Source organism: Fundulus heteroclitus, chromosome 12, assembly GCF_011125445.2.
Source record: "Fundulus heteroclitus isolate FHET01 chromosome 12, MU-UCD_Fhet_4.1, whole genome shotgun sequence".
Classification (NCBI taxonomy): Eukaryota; Metazoa; Chordata; class Actinopteri; order Cyprinodontiformes; family Fundulidae; genus Fundulus; species Fundulus heteroclitus.
In genome coordinates, this window is record NC_046372.1 from 37,963,796 (window position 1) to 37,984,762 (window position 20,967).

General features: G+C 45.0%; 2 protein-coding genes across 3 annotated transcripts; one reads left to right on the forward strand and one right to left on the reverse strand.

Moving 5' to 3' along the window:
• Positions 1–1,761: 1,761 nt before the first annotated feature.
• Positions 1,762–10,681, forward strand: klhl22 (kelch-like family member 22). Of its 2 annotated transcripts, none has more exons than XM_012849460.3 (9): positions 1,762–1,868; positions 1,991–2,091; positions 2,242–2,542; positions 6,139–6,304; positions 6,392–6,715; positions 6,822–7,231; positions 7,322–7,514; positions 9,070–9,303; positions 9,460–10,681. In XM_012849460.3, the coding sequence occupies exons 3-9, from the start codon at positions 2,289–2,291 to the stop codon at positions 9,799–9,801; spliced, it is 1,923 nt and encodes a 640-aa protein (XP_012704914.3). In that variant the 5' UTR covers positions 1,762–1,868; positions 1,991–2,091; positions 2,242–2,288; the 3' UTR covers positions 9,802–10,681. The 2 variants fall into 2 exon arrangements, with proteins under 2 accessions (XP_012704914.3, XP_036000451.1); XM_036144558.1 differs by having other exon boundaries at positions 6,392–6,703.
• Positions 10,682–17,112: 6,431 nt separating this feature from the next.
• tbx16 (T-box transcription factor 16) lies at positions 17,113–20,967 on the reverse strand. The gene is made up of 9 exons (XM_012849461.3): positions 20,197–20,967; positions 19,892–20,048; positions 19,687–19,789; positions 19,192–19,356; positions 18,959–19,105; positions 18,798–18,868; positions 18,318–18,406; positions 18,022–18,235; positions 17,113–17,946 (listed from the first exon to the last, which is right to left on the reverse strand). Exons 1-9 carry the CDS (start codon positions 20,210–20,212, stop codon positions 17,520–17,522), a joined length of 1,389 nt encoding a protein of 462 aa, XP_012704915.2. The 5' UTR covers positions 20,213–20,967; the 3' UTR covers positions 17,113–17,519.

Genomic DNA, 20,967 nt, shown 5'->3' on the forward strand with positions numbered 1-20,967 from the left:
TGTTATTGCTTACATACCTTACATTTCAAATAATACAAAGCTCTGTCAGATGTTTAAAGCTTGAGATATTGTGTTATGATATGACCCCACTTTAAACCTATAACCAACCTTTATGTTTGATCTGTCTCTTGTATCCATTGATTTCCATGATGCTGTTTGCCCTCTAATATCCTAAGCCTCCGAGACCTTTTACTGAATAGCTGGAAACATACAAATGCATTTTATACAATTCAGGGTAAATAAATCTCTTTGCACAAAAAATGGTTACTTCTGTATATTTCTACTTATTACCATAATTAAAACTCATTTTGCGCAGCAGACATAACTTATTATTCGGTACGTATAAACTATTTCTCTGGCCTGCGTAATATGTTGCTGCAGTACATAGTTAAGAAAAATATAAACGACCTTACATGGAACATCAATAAAACAAAACTGCGGCAGGAGCAACGGGAAATCTACAATCTGCCTGCCATCAGTTTCTTGGACTGGTGGATTTAAATGGCTGCAAACTGAAAAGGACTTTTGGGCGCCGTAGAAATAGTTGAGCGTCTTACAGCGCCCTCATGTGTTCAGCAGCTGGAATTAATTGAGTTCACATCTCAGCATTCAGCCGTGCAAATTTTATGTTGTTTTATGTTTTCAACACAGCAGACACAGTCTCCATGCCATCAAGGACACAAAGCGTCCATAAGTTGTACAGCAACTGGCCTCGCATCAAAAAGAGCCACAATTGGATTTGGTTCAAGATGTATTTATTATTATTATTATTATTATTATTATTATTATTATTATTATTATTATTATTATTATTATTATTATTATTATTATTATTATAGAGTTGATTTGGTATATAATGTCCCAATATGTTTTAATGTGTCAACAAAAAGAAACATCTTTGACAGTTTCAGTTTGGATAAATTCTGTGTAGAACCTTGAAGTGCAAATGTACGTGTCTAATGCATGGAAGTAGAATGAACGTTTCCTTGACCTTTTATTAACCAATGGTGGTCAGTTATGTTCACTCCTAGGTGTTGCATCCTCCAGTGATGGCATATTATGGATCCTTGGCATTAAACCAATTTTAAATGGAGCAAACAAAAACACTATCTCATTTGTGGAGCTTGGGGTGGATTAGAGAAGGATGGCTATGGATCTGTAGATATTTTAAGACATCTCTGCTTTCCCAATTTAATTTTCTCTGTAATTGTTGAAATGTTTCAGTAAATAGATCTATCATACATGGAAACTCTTTGTGATTCCATCGATGATCTGTTCGAAACTGATGTTGGAAATACATGATTATTGAATGGACTTAGAATAGGCAGGTCCCCCCATCCTTAGTGTCTTCTTATTTGGGGCCAGATTTTAACCGAATCAGAGATTGCTGATTCCAAACTACTGGATTCTCAAGTTCTTCTTTTGAAATAGTGCGTAATTCTTTTTTCTTTTTTTTTTTAAGTAATTTTATTGTATTTTTAACCAATCTGATGGTGTGTTTAGGGTCATTGTCCAGTTGGAAAACCTCTTTTAATCCCAAGATTTAACTTCCTGACGTCATGGTACTTTAATACTTCCAAAACATTTTATTTCTTATATTTCTTTCTTTTACTATTAATGTATTATTTATTTATTTTGTTATGGCAGTACATTAAGGGGCCGCAACCTGTGCAGGCACCATAAATATTACAAAAATAGGCTGAGACAAATCATTGCAATGTGATTGGCTCGGCCACAGAAACTGGGCGGGATGATGACAGAGTACGGACCAATAGCGTTTGAGCTTTCGATCAAACACTAAAAGTAAACAGACATGTTTTGACCTGTCAGGAAGAAATCGGGCTGCTGCGCTCCTTGGTTGTACACAGGTATTTCCTACCCAAGCTGTCATCTCAGAGCGGCTTTCTGTTTAAGGACACGACAACATCTCTGCGTATTGTTCCCGTTACAGTTTTAAATCGCCTTTTCTTGTCTTTTTTTTTTTTCGCAGTGCGCGACGGCAGCCAGCAGGCTAGCCTGTTTTTAGCTTGTATAACACAACTGCTAGCTTAGCAGCAGGGAACCAGCCACAGTCTGACGGCTCTGCGGAAGGTTTGTATCATCATGTTTATGGTGTTTTTTCTATTTTGTTTGTTTGCCTGTGTAACTTAAACCGGGGGAGAGCCGTGTGCATGACTTGTCATACATGTTGAAATGGGTCCTGCTCCGCCTCTAACCGGACCTCCTCTTCCTGCCCGCTAGCGGCCAGCGTCCCGCGGGGCGATGGTGCTGCCAGGCAGGTGAAGGGGATGAAACCGGAAGGTCAGCGGGTCATCATGGCTGAGCAGAACGGGCGGCAGCTGGTTGGTTCGGTGAGACAGGCCGGCTCCTCGGGCCGCCCGGACCGCCAGATGTTCAAGTGTTGGACCCACTTCCCCAGCCTGATGGAGGGCATGCACGGCCTCAGACAGAGCGGGACCCTGTTCGACGTCGCGCTGCTGGTGGAGGGTCGGCCCATCCCGGCCCACCGCATCCTGCTCGCTGCCTCCTGTGATTATTTCAGGTATTTGATTGCAGCTGCCACTTTTGTTTCCATCTTGGTTTTACTTTCTTGTTTCATGCGGAAAAGCTCTTACAGGGATTTTTTTTGTGTGTGTCCTGTCTGGCAATGTGTCATTAAGAATTGTTGTCTCAATGCCAAAAAAAAAAGCCCAACAGGTTTTACTTTCACAACCAGAGCCGTACCGCATTCGCCGTAGTGCTCCGCTTGATTTATATATGCAAGAAGCTTTATTATGATCAATGCAGGGAATATAAAAGGTGAGAGAGAAAAGGGAGGGAGCGATACTTCATCCTCTGAGTCTGCTTCTTCACCTGCGAAGAGAGATATGAAAAGAACAGCAAAACTGACCGATAAAGTATTACAGGTACAAACAACCAACGCCTTGATACCATCACTGAAGAATGTTCAGTGTTATTTAGTACGGCATGTATAAAGTCGCAGCTGAAGATAATAATAGGGGGTTTTCTGTGTAGAAGTGAGTCCGTAAGCACCTGGTTCCAGGCACCTATAGGTGTTTGTGAGAGTGCGCATTTGTCTTACAGGAATTTTGAAATAAACTGGCTTTGTCAATCGTAAAGCGTCGGCGTGGGCCAGGAATGAATGTCCACCCACTTCTCGTGTCTTTATTATTGAAAGTACGTCTGATTTGCTTTTAAATTTGAAGTTATTTGTTTGTTGTGTTTGTTCTTATACACAAAATCATGAGGCAAACTGATCAAATATTGCAAAAGTCTGCACCCTGACGTTATTCGACACAATGGTGCAGAGTCCAGTTGGAACAATTCCCTCAGCACATCCCTGTGCATCTTATCAACTCTGTCATACCACATGAATAAACATTTGGGTGCCGTCATCTTCTGACCTGTGACTGAAGCCCCCACCCCCCCCCCCCCCCACACACACACACACACACCCCTGAGATGAACCTGTGTTGTCCCGCTCAGAGTGAGCTCAAAGATGAAGTTATGGATTCAATCTCTGCTTTCAAATTCAGTTCAGTTCCAAAATACTTTATTAATCCCAAAGGGAAATTAAACACTGATGTTCAGTTATTTATTCTTATATTTACCGCTGCTTAGCACATCCAAGTTGCGTAGGCCAAAACTACGAGCATGGCTGCACTGTATTTAAAGAAAAAAAACATTATAATCTTACAGCAGTTCTCATAAGTGCACTAATTTACATTAAAACTTATATTTACAAAGAGTCTGAAAACCAAATGTACCTGTTGGTGACATCATTTTTAGGAAAAATTGTAGACTTGTTCTTAGAATTGTACCTCGGTAAGATAAAAGTTATCCACAAAGCATCTTAGGCATGTCATCCTACAGTGAAAAAAAGTTAGTTGTGAGGATGACTTTTAGCCAGCCTAATTGGGCCTGAAGCAGGAAAGATGGTGAAAAATAGAAAAATAAAGCTGATTGGCTGAGCCACCACCTAAACGGAGAAGGAAATGAGCACATAAACTTCTTCAACAATCATACAATTATAGTCTGTAGATCAACTTTATCATCCCCAAAGGGGATTCGTTTCAGCGGTCAGATGGGTTAAAAGCGCGGCTCTAGTCACGTTATTTTATTGGGGATAAATAAATAAGAGGAAAAACCTAAAAAGAAAAGAATTTGGAGAAATGTACAAAGCATATAGTAGAGGGTAATTTTTATAATATTTACAGAAAAATGCCTCCAACAATAAACAATTTAGAAGAAATGGAAAAAGTTGCAGAAGGATATCTACATAAATATGGATTCTAAGATAAAAGAGGTGAGAAATCATTTTCTGTACTGGACATGCCTGTGTCAGTAGCCTAAATGGTCAACTAGAAGTTTCTCCTCTCTGGCTTTTGATTGCTGCACGGAGCGCTTCTCACGTTCCAGGCTGGTGCGTAAAAGCACCCAGATGCTCAGAGAAAAAGATGCACTGATCTGCAGCAATGTGCTTCAATGTTGGCCTACCTGCGCCGTGATGCTTTTTTTCTCCAGTTCACGACGGGCGTTTTGCCAAAAATGGCCGCTTTATACAAGCAGCCAATCCCAGTAAAATGCTGACAGGTGGCTGGTCGTTAATATCAAACAGATAAAGTAGGGAATTGAGTGTCGAGTAAACATAACAAGCAACTGAAAATGATGAGGATGGAATTAAGGTGTGTAAAAACATTTTGATGCTGTGGGAAAATGATCTGATTTAGTTTCATCATGATGACACGTTTCTTTAATCCAGTCTTATCGGTTCATTTCTTTCAATCGATTACTTGAGGCGCATCTGTGGGTGTGAATTTTTTTGTCTTGCACGATCAACTCAGCTACCACTGAACATCACACAGGCTACATCTCTGTCTGATTTGGAATCTCTTCTGAAAACTCATTTCTTTGCCTCGGCCTTTGGCACCATGTGAGAAGTTGATGTTAGCTTCTGCTTAGTTCATTAGTCTTTTGTTGCCTGGCCACTAATGCATTTTAACTATATCCCATTTCTATATTTTGTATTTGTTTTCCTTACTATAGCGTTCTAATATTTTAAATGTTTTTCATGTAATTTTGTTACATAAAACTTACATACAACTTTAGTCCATTTGGTAATTTTAAGTGCTTTATAAATAAAGTCGGATTGGAATGGGGCGGCACATTTCGCCAACTGGGTCGCTGCCGCCTTACGTCTTTCGTTATTCAATAAATTTGTTGTTCATTTAAGTTGTATGCAATATATTCCGCAATAAAGGTGTGAGTTTGTTCTTTCCGTTACGTAAGGCCTGCCTTTTTAACAGTGACTTTCTCAGTTCCTCTGATAACTTTAGGAGTCTCTATATGGCAGCAATCAAACCCTTCTTATAATCGCTGGCCAGCTTTTTCCTCTGATATTTTGATTAGTTATCTTTGGTGAGCAGCTCCAGGTCTTAGAGGATGGAAGGCCTCCTTACCACCGTCCTTAGCCCCCTCCAAAGGTTCTCTGACACATTCAAGTCGTCACTCTCTTAGATCGTCTGGGCCGCTCCAAAAAGGACGCTAGCCTTGGTAACGTCTAAAATTAGAAGTTGTACTTTGTTTTAATCCTTATAAAAACCACATTTTACGATGCCTGCTGTCTCACACACACACACACGGTGGGACTCTGATCATCATGTAAATGATTCATGGCCAAGGCAGGAAGGCTAGAAAGTATATTTTTTATGCTATTCTTATGTCTATTTAGTTTTTAAAGATAAAACAATCGAAACTAGTATTTGCAGGTGAACGGAAATTGGCCACCGGCATTCTGATCAGTGCGTCTCTAAATAAAAGTGGTGCTGTAGAAAGCAGCCGACTATGCAGGTTAACCTATAGCTAGTTTGTATGTTTGTTTCTCACATTATGATCTATATTAGATGGTAAATACCAGCCAAGTAACTCTTCAGTTCATCTAATCTGTGTTGTGCTAATCCACAACAAGCTTTACAACCCGAACACATCCTGTCGTCCAAAAATATTTTACAGACACGAGTAAAACAATCCAAACTCCTTGAAATCAGCCTGATTAATCAAGTTAATCCTCGTTTTAGACTTCAGACAGGATTCAGACTTCAGGCTCAGACTACACCGCGTGTAATCTTTCTCCACCAGGGGCATGTTTGCCGGAGGCCTGCGGGAAACGCAGCAAAACGAGATTCCCATCCACGGAGTATCCCACACGGCCATGAATAAAATCCTCGACTACATCTACACGTCTGAGATCGAGTTAGACCTGGAGAACGTGCAGGAAGTCCTGATCGCCGCGACGCTCCTTCAGGTAGGGCCGGGTCGAGTCGAGTCGGTCGGTCGCTCTGCCTGGCTCCGTTCGGCTAAAAGAACCGCGTCGCTTTGTTCCCTTTGACAGCTTGAGGACGTGATTGGCTTCTGCTGTGACTTCCTGTTCTCCTGGCTGGACGACGGCAACGTTCTGGAGGTCCTCCACCTGGCCGACGTCTACGGCCTCGAGCACCTCAAAGCCAAAGTCCACTCCTACATCCTCAGGAACATTCAGACGTTGTCTCGGACGGACGTGTACCGGCAGCTGCCCGAGGAGGACGTCTTCCTGGCGCTGAGCAGCGACGCGCTCCAGGTGGCCAGCGAGAACGAGGTGTATGAGGCGGCGCTTCACTACCACTACAGCCCCGAGGAGGTGGAAACTGACCGGGTGTACTTGCAGGTCAGTCGGAAGGTGCGTCTTTGATCCCACGCCTCATCCCTCACCGTACACACGTCTTTGTGATTTAGCCGAGCGTCCGCGTGGGAGCTGACCGTTTTTTTTTTTTTTTGCCCCGAAGGACAACCTGAGGATGCTGGACGCCGTGCGCTTCTGCCTAATCGAGAAAAGCGTGCTGCAGAGGCTCCACGACAGGCTGGACCCGTGCCCGCTGAAGGACTCTGTGTCGGCGGCGCTCCGGTACCACGAGCAGGAGATGTGGCAGCCCGTGCTGCAGAGCCCGCTCACCCGGCCGCGCTCCACCTTCCACTGCATCCTGGGCTTCGGCGGGATGTTCAGCTCCAGCTCCTTTGCAGACACCGAGCACGTCTTTCAGGTGTTCCACCCGAGCTGGAGGGAGTGGAGGACGCTCAAAGCGGCCTACGCCCCGCGGATGTCCAACCAGGGCATCGCTGTGCTCAACAACTTCGTCTACCTGATCGGAGGCGACAAGAACAACAGCAGCTTCCGTGCGGAGAGTCGCTGCTGGAGGCGAGGAAGGGTTTTGTCAAAGCGTTTTTTGGTTTTTTTGTTTTTTTTAATGCTCGTTCGTTTGTAAACGCGGGACTCTGCCTCTTTCAGATATGACCCTCGTTGCAACAGCTGGTGCTCCATCCAGCCTCTGCAGAAGCAGCACGCCGACCACTGCGTCTGCGTGGTGGGCGGCCACATCTACGCCATCGGCGGGCGCGACTACAGGAGCGAGCTGGACTCCGTGGAGCGCTACGACCCGAGCACCAACACGTGGGAGTTTGTGTCCCCCATGAAGAAGGAAGTAAGAGTTTAACTTAGCCACGTCCACTTAGGGGTGTGACAGCGGCTTCACAGGGAGAGTAGCGATCTGAAAGTTGTGGCTTTGATTCCAGTTTCCTCCTCTCTCACATGTAAATGTGCCCCTAAGCAAGGCACTTAACCCCAAGTTGCATACTGAGCACCTTTTGCTGCATTTACAGCTTCACCTGTGTGAGGTACGTCTCTGGCAGCTTTGAACATCTAAACACCAAAGTTTTTTGCCAGTTCTTCTTTGTGCAACATAGTTTAAAATCAGCCAGCATGGATGTTGAGCCTCTGCGGACATCCACTGTCACGTTTTGGCCCAGATTCTCACTTGGATTGAGGTCTGGACTTTGACTGGCTCTAAAACAGGATTATGCATTAATGTCAACTACTAACTCCGGCTGCGTATGTGAGATTGTTGTTGTGCCGGAAGGTGAACCACTATCCTGCTCTCTGCGGCTGATAGGATTCTCCTGTGTTTAGCATCTTTCCATCAGCTTTGAACAGCTTCTCTGTTCTTGCTAAAGCAATGGATTCCCAGCCCATGATGCTGCCACTACCGTGTTTCTCTGTGGGTATGGTGATTCTTCTCCAGCACATTTAGCGTTTTGCGTGCGGGCCAAAATGTTACATTTCAGACCTTTTTCCACCTGCCATGTTCCCTGCATGGTTGTGCATCTCTGCAGCATCTCCAAAGTTATCATAGGGCTGCTTCTCTGATAAATGCTCTCCTTGCTCAGGCCTAGGAGTTTAGGTGGATGGCCTTTCTCTAACAAACCTGTGAGGGCTTCACAGTTTGATTAAAAGACTCTATTTATTAGGTAACTCCTGAAGGTAACTGACTATTTAGCTGCATTAGAGTAAAAGAAGCTAAATACAAATGCATGCAGATTTTTTCTTTTCAGATTTTTTTGCAAAAAGTTTTTTTTCCCACTTCATAATTATGAATTATTATTATAAGTTTGTGGAACCTGGAAATATGTAAAAACCTCCTAAGGAGAATAAATCCTCCTGTCATGGCGACTGTGTCTTGATGGGTTGAGTAGTCGTCTGGCAATCAGAAGGTTGTGGGTTCGATTCCAGCTTCCCCCTGCCACGTCTCGATGTGCCCCTGGGCAAGGCACTTAACCCCAAATTGCCTACCGTGCTGCGTCTTGGTGTATGGGGAGTGTTGGCCTAGAGGTTAGAGCAGTGCGCTTGCACTCAGAGAAGGATGCAAGTACCCGGTTCGATCCCCAGCGCCTGCACTCTGGGTCCCTGAGCAAGACCCTTAACCCCAGAACGCTTCCCGGGTACTGCACATGGCAGCCCACTGCTCCCCAAGGGTGATGGGTTAAAAGCAGAGAACAAATTTCGTTGTAATGTATGTTTAAATGACAATAAAGATGATATTACTAATATTATTATTACTGTAAGGCAGCGTACCTGGAGGAAAAGCATGCGCTACTGCTCCTGCCCACATGGTGGTGCTATACACCCACCTGCTGTAAACTCCCCTGTTCATGACTTTGGTCTTCTTTGTTCCCTGCATGCTTGTGACACCTCCCCTCCAGGCGTATGCTCATGCCGGAGCGGCGGTAGACGGCAGGATTTACATAACATGTGGCCGTCGGGGGATGGCGTACCTCAGAGAGACCTACTGTTTCGACCCCGCGGCCAATCACTGGACGGCGTGCGCAGAGGGGCCGGTGGAGCGGGCGTGGCACGGCATGGCTGCCGTGAACGGCCGCGTGTACGTCATCGGGGGCAGCAACGATGTGCGTGGATACCGGCGTGACGTCCTGCAGGTTTGTCACGAGTCATTGCGGCTGTTTAGCCACAGCGGATGACGCCTCCTTGCTTTTCTTTTCACCCTCTGTGCGCCGTGGCGTTTTTTTACGGTTTCTTTGATGACGTAAAAACTCATCAGTACTTTCCTCTCATGTTGTTGTTTTATTTTTCAGGTGGCCTGCTTTGCCCCCGCTGCAAACTCCTGGTCTTTACTGACCCCGCTCCCGTCTGGACACGGAGAGCCCGGCATGGCCGTGCTGGACGGCCGCATCTACGTGCTGTGCGGGCGGTCGCACGACAGGGGCAACAGGATGAAGTACGTTCACGTGTACAACACAGACACGGGGGAGTGGGAAAACGAGACTGAATTCAGAGAGCGCGTCTCGGGCCTGGCCGCCTGCGTGGCGCTCATGCCCCCGGCGGTGATCGCTCAGGCCCGAGGCTGGGAGAATTGCACCAAGGCGTCTTCAGACGACGCCGACGTGGACAACTCTGAGGAGTCCAGCGAGGACTGAGATGAACTCGTCAGCCGTCCTGCATTTTTCCCACCCGGAACATAAACCAGGGTGTCAGCACTTTTAAGGGACGGTGCATTGATAAGTTTTAGTGCCTCTGAAAGGGGTTCGGTCAGGGCGTCTGCACGCTTTTTGCTCCTCCTCAAATTCGTGGTACCACACTCCATCCAGATAATCCCCGTCAGCTGAAACATTCATCGCAACTGATCGCTCTTCCGCCTTTATTTAGGCGTTCGTTTTTTTTTTTTGTTTGTTTTTTTGCAATCCACTTAATGTGTAGCATCTAAAACAACTGGCTCATTTGCACAAGCGCTTTCTTTGGAGGGACGTTAGATTCTGCTGACAGCAGCTTTTAGTCCTTCGAGATTGTTTTTGACAAGGAATCTTTTTAAAAAAACAAACGTTTGTTCCTGGGTTTGCAGAGATCTGCCGCAGTTACTGTTGCGTCCCGGGTAAACCGTGTTCACCTTGAAACGTAGAAGCGTGCCTTGTTTTTGCGATCGCATCCGTGATGTTTGACGATATCAGGGCGGACAGAAATGAGCCTTAGGTCAAAGTGAGGACGGATCACTGTGAAGGCCACAATGTTTCAGAAGGTCGGTCTCAGTTTATGGTTTGCTGCCATCCAAACACGTCTTTGTGTAACCATTATCATGTATGTGTCGTTTGATTTGTCCTGCATACCACTGGCACACTAGAGGTTGGGGTTTACAGCACAATAATGAACTCAACTTATAGATGTATCCTTCCACAGCCATTTGTCCCTGGCTGGGTATGCAAGTCTGGTCTAAATTCCTCCATCTGCTTTTTTTCCCCCTCCAGCAGAAGCTTGGTGAAATTATTATTTTGTAAATAAACAACAGAATTTTCTTTCACTGCACCATTGTCTCCTGTCCTTATAGCTGTTGTCTGACCCTGCCGCATGCATCACTGCGATTGACGCGTATCATCAATGGATTCATTGATGATGGCTGAAGAACCAGTCAAAAAGCGCGGCTTTCTCCCCGAGGGAGAATCTTTATTTACGCAGAGACCAGCGGGAAGTCACATGGAAGCCAAAAGTTTAAAATCGTACTCTCTTCTGGCCGGCAGGCACCCCTCGCTTTTGAAATGTATAACAAGAAAATAATCTGAAACACACCCAACATGGAACTGGAATGCTGAAAAAGCAAAGGTGAAAACTTGGTGCCGGAGTCCTGGCGCCCCCTATTGACAAGCAGCCGCCGCTGCATTCTGTAAAAGTCCCTCCATGTCTGCATGCAGGTCAAAGAGGAAAGCCTACAAAATAAATATCCTGTTTTTTGAGATATGTCTTTAAGATGAATTTAATTACCAATACTAAAAGTATTTACTCCCCTTTTTTTTTACACTGCTTCAGTGTGTTTTATTTGGACACAGCGAACACGTGGATGAAGGTGCTCTGCTAACAAGACAGCCATGTTAAACCTGTGTGTTGAAAAACTAATATTGGACATCGTCTTGACCTCCATGCTGAAACACGGTGGTGGCCGCATCATGCTGCGGGCATGCTGTTCTCCAGCAGGAAGAGGGAGGCTGGTCAGAGCTGATGGGAGGATGAATAGAGCAAAATACATATTCTAGGAGAAAACCTGTGGGAGTCTGCGAAGGACTTCAGGCTGTTTGGCAGCTTTTTTAGAGGCACAGCGGCAATGGCATGCTTTATATTAGACCTGCGTTATACAGTGAACTGGACTCATCAACACAAACGTGCAGAATTCTGATTGCAAAGTACTGCTTTCACGCAATATTTGGTAGACTCGAGTATGTCACGACCCTTGCATTCAGTGTGTTTTTAAATAATCAGCTTTTTACTGCAATGAAAAGCTAATATAGAGCTTAGTAACCATGAAGCTGAAGGTCAGGGAAGCTGCATGGTTTTCATGCTGATGGAAAAGAAAGACATAGATGTGTGATATATTGTTCACTGCAAAAACGGAACTAGAAATAAATAAAATTTCAATCTCAGGGTCAAACGGTAATTTTGCAGCTTGATGAATTCGTCTCTACCCCTGCAGGCAAACAGGGCTGCACAAAGTGCTGACGCAGCAGGATGTTTTACATTGTTTGTTAAGAAAAGAAAATTAGGAATTGTGCATCAATTTCTGTGTATCATTTGTCCTTAAAATCCTTAAAGAACGAGTAAGGTTCAGGAGGTTTCCATATTTTTGCATGCCATTGTATAGTAATATTCCGTAAATATTGAAAAGTTAATTTTCTTTAGTGACTCCATCCACCCATTATAAAGCTTAATTACACAACTGACATTTTTAAGCATTTATTTCTGTTAATTATATTTAGATTACAATATTACATCAGACCAACAGTAAAATAGCAACGTGGGTTTATTTAAAAGTATTTAATCCCTGCTTAAAATTGATTTTCAATGTACTGTAAACCTGACCAATGATCCTCATCCTATTCTATATTTATAGGAAATAAACAATCAGCTGGAGCACTCAGCATAAGCAGTTGATCACTTCTAAAGATTTTTCTATGAAATAGTGTGACAGTTTAAATAAATTTGACCCCTTTTTCAGGTTTTTGCTTGCGTTGTCTGATCATATTTGTTACGACGTCTGAGCCCAGTTTTACTCTGTTGCCTCAGAGCGATGTCAGATCTCCACAGCTGCTTCTCCTCGTTTGAACTCCTGACGGTGGAGGCTGTTATCTTGAGCTTTTTGTTCCACCCAGTCTCCACCAGTTCCTCTCCATTTGGCTTTATACTCCATCAGCTTTATGAAGGCTGGCTGCCGCTTTCCTTTTCGGGGCTGTTTCGTCTACATCTGTTTACCCCCCACCGGCTCTGAGCAAGTGACCTGCACCCCCTCCTCCCCGGCCCTCCAGCCCAATGTCCCTCCCTCTGTTTTCACACTTTTGTGCCAGCCCCCAGCAAGTTGTCTGCTAGGATCTGCTGACACCAGCACTGGGCATCCATGATCAGCAGTCTGCTGGTTTTTACGTGCTTGTCTTTTCTTTTCTTTTCTTTTTTCTTCTTCTTATTCTAAAGCTGTAGTACCACCTGGGGGACAATTAGGACACATGTCCAGCACTTAGCCACGCCAGCGGTCTTTACAAACATCTGAGTGTGGGTCGATCTGGTGCTCTTTGCAGAGCAATTAAAAGAGCCACATTAGCCATTGATAAAGAGCTATGCAGATTGAACCCAGCGGAGTTGGGGACGTGTTTGTGAGTCGAGGGAATTTAGCAGATTGCCGACTTTTACCCCTGCTTCCCCCTGCTGTGGCAGAGTGGAGAAGGTCAATGGAAGCCGAGGGAGAACAAAGGAACGTTCATTTTCCTCCAGGAAAAGTGCTGATCAACACGGTCGCCTCCCCTGCATGAACAGGAGCCGTAAAGTGGCTTCCTTTTAAAATTAGAACAAACTTTACTGACATCAGATGCGGTGTTTCACTTTATGTGTTGCAGCAGGTATCCACGATACACAATGAATAACAATGGGATGTAAAAATGTTAACCCCAGCCCCCCCACACTTTCTCCAGGGAAATGCTCTCATTCTTAGTTTCGATGCATGAGGGAAAATGCTAATGTAGCATCACTGGTTTTACATTTCATTCTAATTTCATTCTTTCATATAGAAAGCCCTTTAAAACAGCCAAACAGATGGCCAGACAGCGCTTTGCCATAAAATCAGAAAAAAACCATTAAAAAACAGATAAAAGAATAAATAGAAAATTGGAATAAAATAGCGCAGGGCTACTGAGTATTACAAGCCTTCCTGGATAAAAGGGTCTTAAGTTGTTTGAATTTAAAAAAGCCCAGGTCTGTGAGCAGAGAGGCACACTGCAAAAATGGATCTAAAAATAAGTAAAATGTTCTTAAAATTTGTGTTTTTGTCCTAGATTTGAGCAGGTAAATAATATCATCTGCCAATGGAATGAGTATTTTGACCCCTAAAATAAGATAATTAGACATCCTGCACTTGAGATAAGATGATGGAGATCAGTTCTTCCTATTTCAAGTGCAAAAGTCTTATTCCATTGGCAGATAATCTTATTTACATGCTCAAATCAAGGACAGATACACTCATTTTAAGAAAGTTTGACTTCTTTTTAGTTCCGTTTTTGCAGTGCAGCTGCTTCCAGAAGCTGGGTGACACAACTGAGAAGGCCCGGTCACCCCCAGTGTTTATATTTAGTTCTAGGAACATTCAAGAGGAACTGGGACGATAACCTCAGAGATCTACCATGCACACAGAAACTACATTAATCAGAAGTGATGCTGAAAAGTTTTTGATTTGGATTTTCATGATTTACAATTCAGCTCCGGCTCGTGTTTGGCTTTACAAATTGATTTAACTGATCTTTCAACGCACATGTTTAAAAGTAAATCTGCCATCTTACAAAAAGGTTACAGGTAAATGCACGCACTATAAAAAGTATACATACCCCTTGTAACTTTATTCAGATTTTGTCACGTTAAACCAAAAACTTAAAACCCATTTCATTGGGATCTGATGAGATGGAAAGTTCAAAGTAGGGCATAATTGTGAAGAGGAAGAAATGTGATCCCTTAGTTTTCTAAATGTTTTACACATAAAAATGTGGAAATTGTGACTTGGCTTTGTGTTTAGCCCCTCTTTACTCTTCATTCTCTCAAATGAGATCCAGTGCAACTAGCTGCCTTCAGAGGTCTCCTAATTAGTGAATAGAACCAACCTCTGTGTACCGTATTTTTTGGACTATAAGTCGCATTTATTTAGAAATTTATTCCACACAACCCAACACTAAATACTGACATTTAATCTGGTAAGGGCAATTTATTTAATTGCACAGCTGCATCCACAACTGGCTGAATAATCTAGATCAAACCTGGGAGGTTAAATGGAGTAAATTAGCACAACAAGCCACCAACTCCAACCCGGAAAGTTCTCGTCAGGGCATTTCCTTCTAATTACGCTGAAATTAGACTGCGAATAGTGCTACATGCTAAGCTAACACTATGACCCAGATGTTTGAGAGCAATATACAGCTCACGTGCATCAGCGAAGCTGTAACCCGCCGGAACAACAGAGCTGTAAGCTAGCGCTAGCTATGAGCTTCACAGACAGGCCAAAAACAGGGCTCTGTCTTGGTCTGTTTCCTTCGAGCTGCACCACGTGACGCTTGCTGCATGAATGCTTACTGAAACAGCAAAACAACATATGTACATGTAATCAGTCTTTGTTGTTTATAATTTAATGTTTTAATTCATTTTTAAGTGGTGCAAGAACAGCATATAGTTTTCACAGGCCTACATTGCCCTCTTTCGGTAATGTTTACTACTTGGTTCATGTTTGTTCATGTTAAAATTGATATATAAGTTGCACCTGACTATAAGTCACAGGATCGGCCAAACTATGAAAAAAACGATGATTTATAGTCCGAAAAATACGGTAATTTGTGAATCCAGAGCTCTGCTTTGTGAAAGCCTCTGGGATTTGTTGGATTAGTGAACAAATGTAGAGCAAATGGAACAAGTCAGTGACAGAACATAGCATTCCTCTTAGATTGACAGGCCAAGTAAGGAGGACATTATTCAGGGAAGTGGCATGGTTTCTCTGGCGGAGCTGCAGAGATCCCCAGCTCAGGTGGGAAAATGTGACAATTATTAGTCATGCACTTAAAACCTATATTCTGCACAACACCCTGGACATATGGAATCCATACAGCGCCGAGGGTTGAACTGAACTCTGCTCAGGGAAAGCCTTTCTTCAGCAGTGGAGCTGGCTGGAGTTGAAAAATACTACATCACCACAACGAACTAAAGGCACCATACATTACAAGGCAATGCTGAAAGAAAGCCCGTCAGAGGCTGCAACAGCTTTCAGGGTGTTCGTCGTCTCTAAGCACACAGCCAGAGCTATCGCATGGTTCAGATCAGATTTGTTAGAATGGCCTAATTTAAGACCAAACCATAATCCATTCGATAATCTTTGGGACAGACAAAGAAGAAACAGTAAAAACCTTGGTCTCTGGATGTGCAACCCTGTGGAGGCCAAACTCAAAAGACCCGCAGCGGAATTTGGTTCGACAAAAATATTGACTTGAAAGCAAATGCATGTCACACTTTTCAGATGTTTAATTGTAAAACTCCATGAATTACCATGAATTATGCATTCTATATATCTGTTCAATTCACAATTATGCACTACTTTGTGCTAGTCTGTCACATAAATCCCAATAAAACAGGTTTGCAATTGTTCCATTTAATTAACATTTGATACCAATAAGCTTGTTAGCAGCTCCACTGTTTCCTAATTTGTAATTTTTACATTACTGTACTTTTCCTCTTACTGTAGAATTTGGACCTCTTTCACGCCATTCTTCAAATAGGGATTATTTACCTAAACAAGTATCTTAAATTAATGAAATAATACCCTATGGCAGGACCACATTTAGATAATAAATATGTCCCAATAGCAGCATAGAAATAAGAATACAGTAAAATGATCAGAATAGAAGCATCTGATCTGCACTGAATGGAAAGGCTGATATATGGGAATTCAATCAAACGTTGAAAATGTAAACTTTTATTGCGTAAAAGGAGCCGATGAGGAGGCTACATAGGACCTACGCTGATCAACAGAGCTGAGCAAAACCCACATCACACTAGACTGCTCCCACACCCACCCGCCTGCTGTATTTTACAGCAGTCATTAGCAGCTCATCTCCACTCAGGATGAAGGTGATAGGCCCTGCCCGTGTTTTTTACCAGTGAAAAGGAGCCAACAGCCCCCATTTTCATGCTTTTTAAGGCTCATTGACATGGAGAGCGGGGGCCGTGCGATGCTTTATGTGGCAGTGGGTAAACCCCAGCAGGTGAGCCGGAGTCGCGCTAATACAGTGTCTTTAATGCATGCTGGGCTCGTCCAAAAACACAGAGCAGTCCCCATTAGTGGAAACACAAACAAGCAGCACCAACGACTGGCAGTGCAACACCGCTTGGTCTTTTTTAGGCAAACCTGCTGCAGGGAAAACTTTCACTGGATCAAAGCCTGAACGCACCGACAGAATATCTAAAACTTATTGAATTATTTACCGTCTGTGCACAAATTAGAGAACCCGCGGCCTCGCTGTCTGTTACAGGCACGTCTGGTTTAAAAGTAAAATTACTGCAAATACACGTCGACCTTTGATGTGAAGTTGGACATTTTAGTGTATCAGTAAAACCTGAATCTGAGCTGACTTGTGAAATATAAATGCTCCATTCCCGCAAGATAAAGTCCATCACTGGTGTCTGCACTCGTTTGAACTCGTATTATAAGAGAACCAGAAAAAATTCAAACACGACACAACCAATTATATCCCGTAAGGATTTTATTGTCACTTCACATTGCAAGGCATAGACACATATTTGGCACACGTTATTTAATTCTTTATTTTTCTGTACAAAAATAATATTTACGCTGGAGATGAGACAAAAATATGAAATAAATAGACGGGGACAGTCGGCCGACGGGGCCGGGCGGACATTTGGTTTCCAACGTTTGGAGAGATTCTGCATCCTCCCAGTCTGAGCAGAAAGCCGAGGCCAGCCGGGCCACAGCTCCTCTCCTTTCAGAACCCGCCTCTCGCCCGCCGCTGTGGGGCCCTCGGCGTTGTTTGGGCATGCTTAGTCAGATCTGGGAGCTGCGCGTCAGCCGGTGGGCGCAGCAGATTTAATAAACTCTTCGTCAGTTTGACGCCGACGGTCCTCCTCACCAGCAGGAATAAGAGAACAGCGGATACTGGCTCCACTCGCCCACGTTGCCGTGGTGATAGCCGTGATGCACGTGGCTTTGCGTGGTGTAGTCGGCGGTGAGAGGGTGAGGAGGGGGATACTGGGCGGGCCCCGGGCCGCTCCACTGGGCCAGCGGCTGCTCCGAGCCGTAGGGGCTGTAGATGTGGTGGCCGATGACGCCCGGCTTGCCGGCCTGGGCCATGCTCATGTTCAGCACGCCGCTGTAGTCCTGCGGGCCCGGGAGGTGCTGGGGGCCACAGTGGGACGGGCCGGGCTTTGAGAAGTCGTGATCGGGGACGGCGGAGATTTCGGGAACCCTGGGCTCGAAGCTCCTCCGTCCAGAACCGCTGATGCCGCTGCCGACGCTGGAGGAGGGGGATGGAGACTTCCCATACTCATGGGCCCTGTAGAGTACAATGAACGTTAACTTTCTGAACTTTCTCATCCTACAATTAACTGCAGCCTGCAGCTGTATCCACCTGTACGGCTGGTAGGCGGCAGGAGCGGGGACCAGCTGTTCCGCGTTGTAGATATCCCTCGCGTCGGCCTCAGTGGGAGAGTCGGTCCTCACGCCCTGCTGCCTCTCAGCGCCCCAGGGAGAGTACCGCTCCTCCTTTACAGCATCCTCTTCTTTCCTTTTGGCCAGGTGTCCTTCTTCTCCTTCGTAACCTTCGAACGACGACTGGCAGAAGTCTGGAGAGACACAAACCAATGGATGGCATCAAAAGAATGCGGAACAGGAAGAAATGAAGTGTAAGGAGACCTGGAGTGGTACCTGGTGAAGCGCTCTCCTTGGAGTCCTCGTTCAATACGTCTGCTATCTTGGCCCTTTTCTCCAGGCATGCGGGGTTTTTGTTTCCACGCCTGTGGAGAAGAATCACTTTTACTATAAGAATTTCACTGGCGGTGTTCCCCCATCAACATGCTGCACTGCAAAAACAGATCTAATAATAAGCAAAATGTTCTTAAACATAGTGTTTTTGTCCTTGATTTGAGCAGGTAAATATGATCATCTGCCAATGGAATGAGTATTTTGACCCCTAAATTAAGGTAATTAGACATTTAGCACTTGAAATAAGATGATGGAGATGAATTGTTCCTATTTTAAGTGCAAAAATCTTATTCTGTTGGCAGATCATCTTATTTACCTGCTCAAATCAAGGGCAGATACACAAATTTTAAGAAAATGTTACTTATTTTTAGTTCCGTTTATGCAGTGAGCAGAGCAATAACTGCGCCTGTCATTGAGACCCACCTTTTTTTACACGTGCCCTCATCCCTGAAACCCTTTGCAAATGGGTTGTGATCGATCTTCAGCTTCGTGATCTGCAAAATCAGAGTTCAGTTCAACCCTCGGTGCCGTCTTACGGCCTCAGTGGGAGACACCGAGCGCATTCTGTTGCCAAAGGAGCTCACCCTGGTGTTCTGGTAGGCGGTGACTGCAGTGAAGGACGTCTCAGGGAAGGTGAACGTCTGGAACACGCTCCAGCGGACACTGAACAGGTCATCTGCTTGGACCACGTGGAAGCGCGGGTGGTAGCGATGCATCGAGTGCAGGATGATCTGCAGACGGGACAGGATAAAGTTTCCTAAAGGTCTTATCAAACCAAACGAGACGCTTGGAGAGCTGCTCGCTTCCGGCTGCTTACGTGCCCGTGCTGGTCCAGTGTGTTGTTGGTGAGCTTGAGCTTGAGGAACGAGATGCTCTGCTTCATCCAGTGGCTCCCCAGGGCTGGAGAGTCTGGGTGCAGGTAGGTCCTGCAGGGAGGCTGAGGCTCCGCTTTTCCTGCCACCTCCCATTTCTCTTTATTCCACTGCAGGGGAGGAGACGGATCGTAAGTCAATCAGCCAAGGAGAAAAGGTGATTTACAGAAGCCACTTCATCTGCCCCAACTTCCCACGATACGTCGGAGAGTGACGGCTGGGGGAAGGGGGGGGGGATACCACCCAGAGAGGCAGGGGGTAGTACAGTGAGCTCACAGCAGGGGATAGAAAAACAGGAAGAGATAGTGGTCTTTGATGTGCATCGTCAAGGGAGGAGGGGTGATAAACAGGGGGGGGGTGACTGCTAACCACAGAGAGTTCTCTCCTGCCAGAGCGGCTACGAGTCGACACAACACAGAGTTATAATTTATAGGCCTCACCTTATACCTGAAGCCGTCCTCAGGAACCATGTCGACCAGCAGGATGTACTTGGCACATGGGATCAGACCAGATAAGCTCACTTTACAGTGTGGGAACATCCTCCTGAAGCACATAAGAGAGTACCCAAGTGAGGAAAAGGGATCACCTCTCCCAATATTTAGTGTGAAAAAACAACAACTTTTTTTTTTTCTCTTCCTGCCTCACCTGCCCGGTTTGGTGATTATCATCTCCGTTCCAATTTCATGGAACGTCTTCCAGAGGTCGAGATCCTCCAGAGTCATCCGGATGCTGCCCTGGAGATAGGCATCAGGGCCGGCGGCCATGGAGGCAGGAGGTGGACCGCTGAAGTTAGACTTCAGCTCTGCGGCAAAGGAAGCGTTACTATAGACATTTGACACCAAAAAGGATTAAGTTGTTTTTTTGGTTTTGTTTTTTTAAATCCAGGATTTTTAAATGAGAATGCTTTCAATTCTGCTTCAAAAAATTGCTAAAAGGCGTCAGGCACTCACCCCTGATGGACTGCATTTTCCAGCTTCAGTGGGACGACAGGGGAAGTTTGGGATTTTTATGCATGAAAGGGTGACGCGCAATCCAAATATTAGCCAAATCCAAAAAAAAAAAAGGTATCCCCCCGGCTCATGTGTTGAAGACAAATCCAGCAGTTCAGCTCAGTCCAAACAACTCCGTCCTGTTGCATCACATGGATGCTGCAGGAGAGGGTGACCATGACTTTTAAGGGGCATCCATAGGTAGGTGGAGCCAGGAGGGCCATTCCCAGGCTTTGAAGTGACACAATGATGAGTCAGGGTCTCGCTGTGATTGGAGGGGTGCTGGAAATCAAAGAGACTTAACAGAGCCCTGATACCGTCCCCACAGGAAGGGGGAAGGAGGAAATGCATCTTTATTAACTGCTAAGAGACTTTTAAAACAAATATGGACGGACTTCCCTGCTGCGGATCAGCTCCGGCGGCAGCTCCAGGAGCAGCGCGGATATCTTTGACGCCTAAATAGCCGGGTCCCAGAAATGCCACTTAGTGCGTTTGTGCAACGTGGTAAACACTCAGAGCAAGTCGTTTGACACAGTTAAGAGAAATGGAGTGGAAAGAGTTGTTTTTTTTGCAAAAAGAAAAGATTTATTTTTTCCCCTGGAGCAGAAACGTAATCCACATACAGATATAGGGGAACCTGATAGCCCTATTTACATGAGAATCACCTTTACACGTCCTTACTCTCGGCTTTCTCCACCAAATTACAGAGTGGGTGGGGAAACCCGGTGTAAA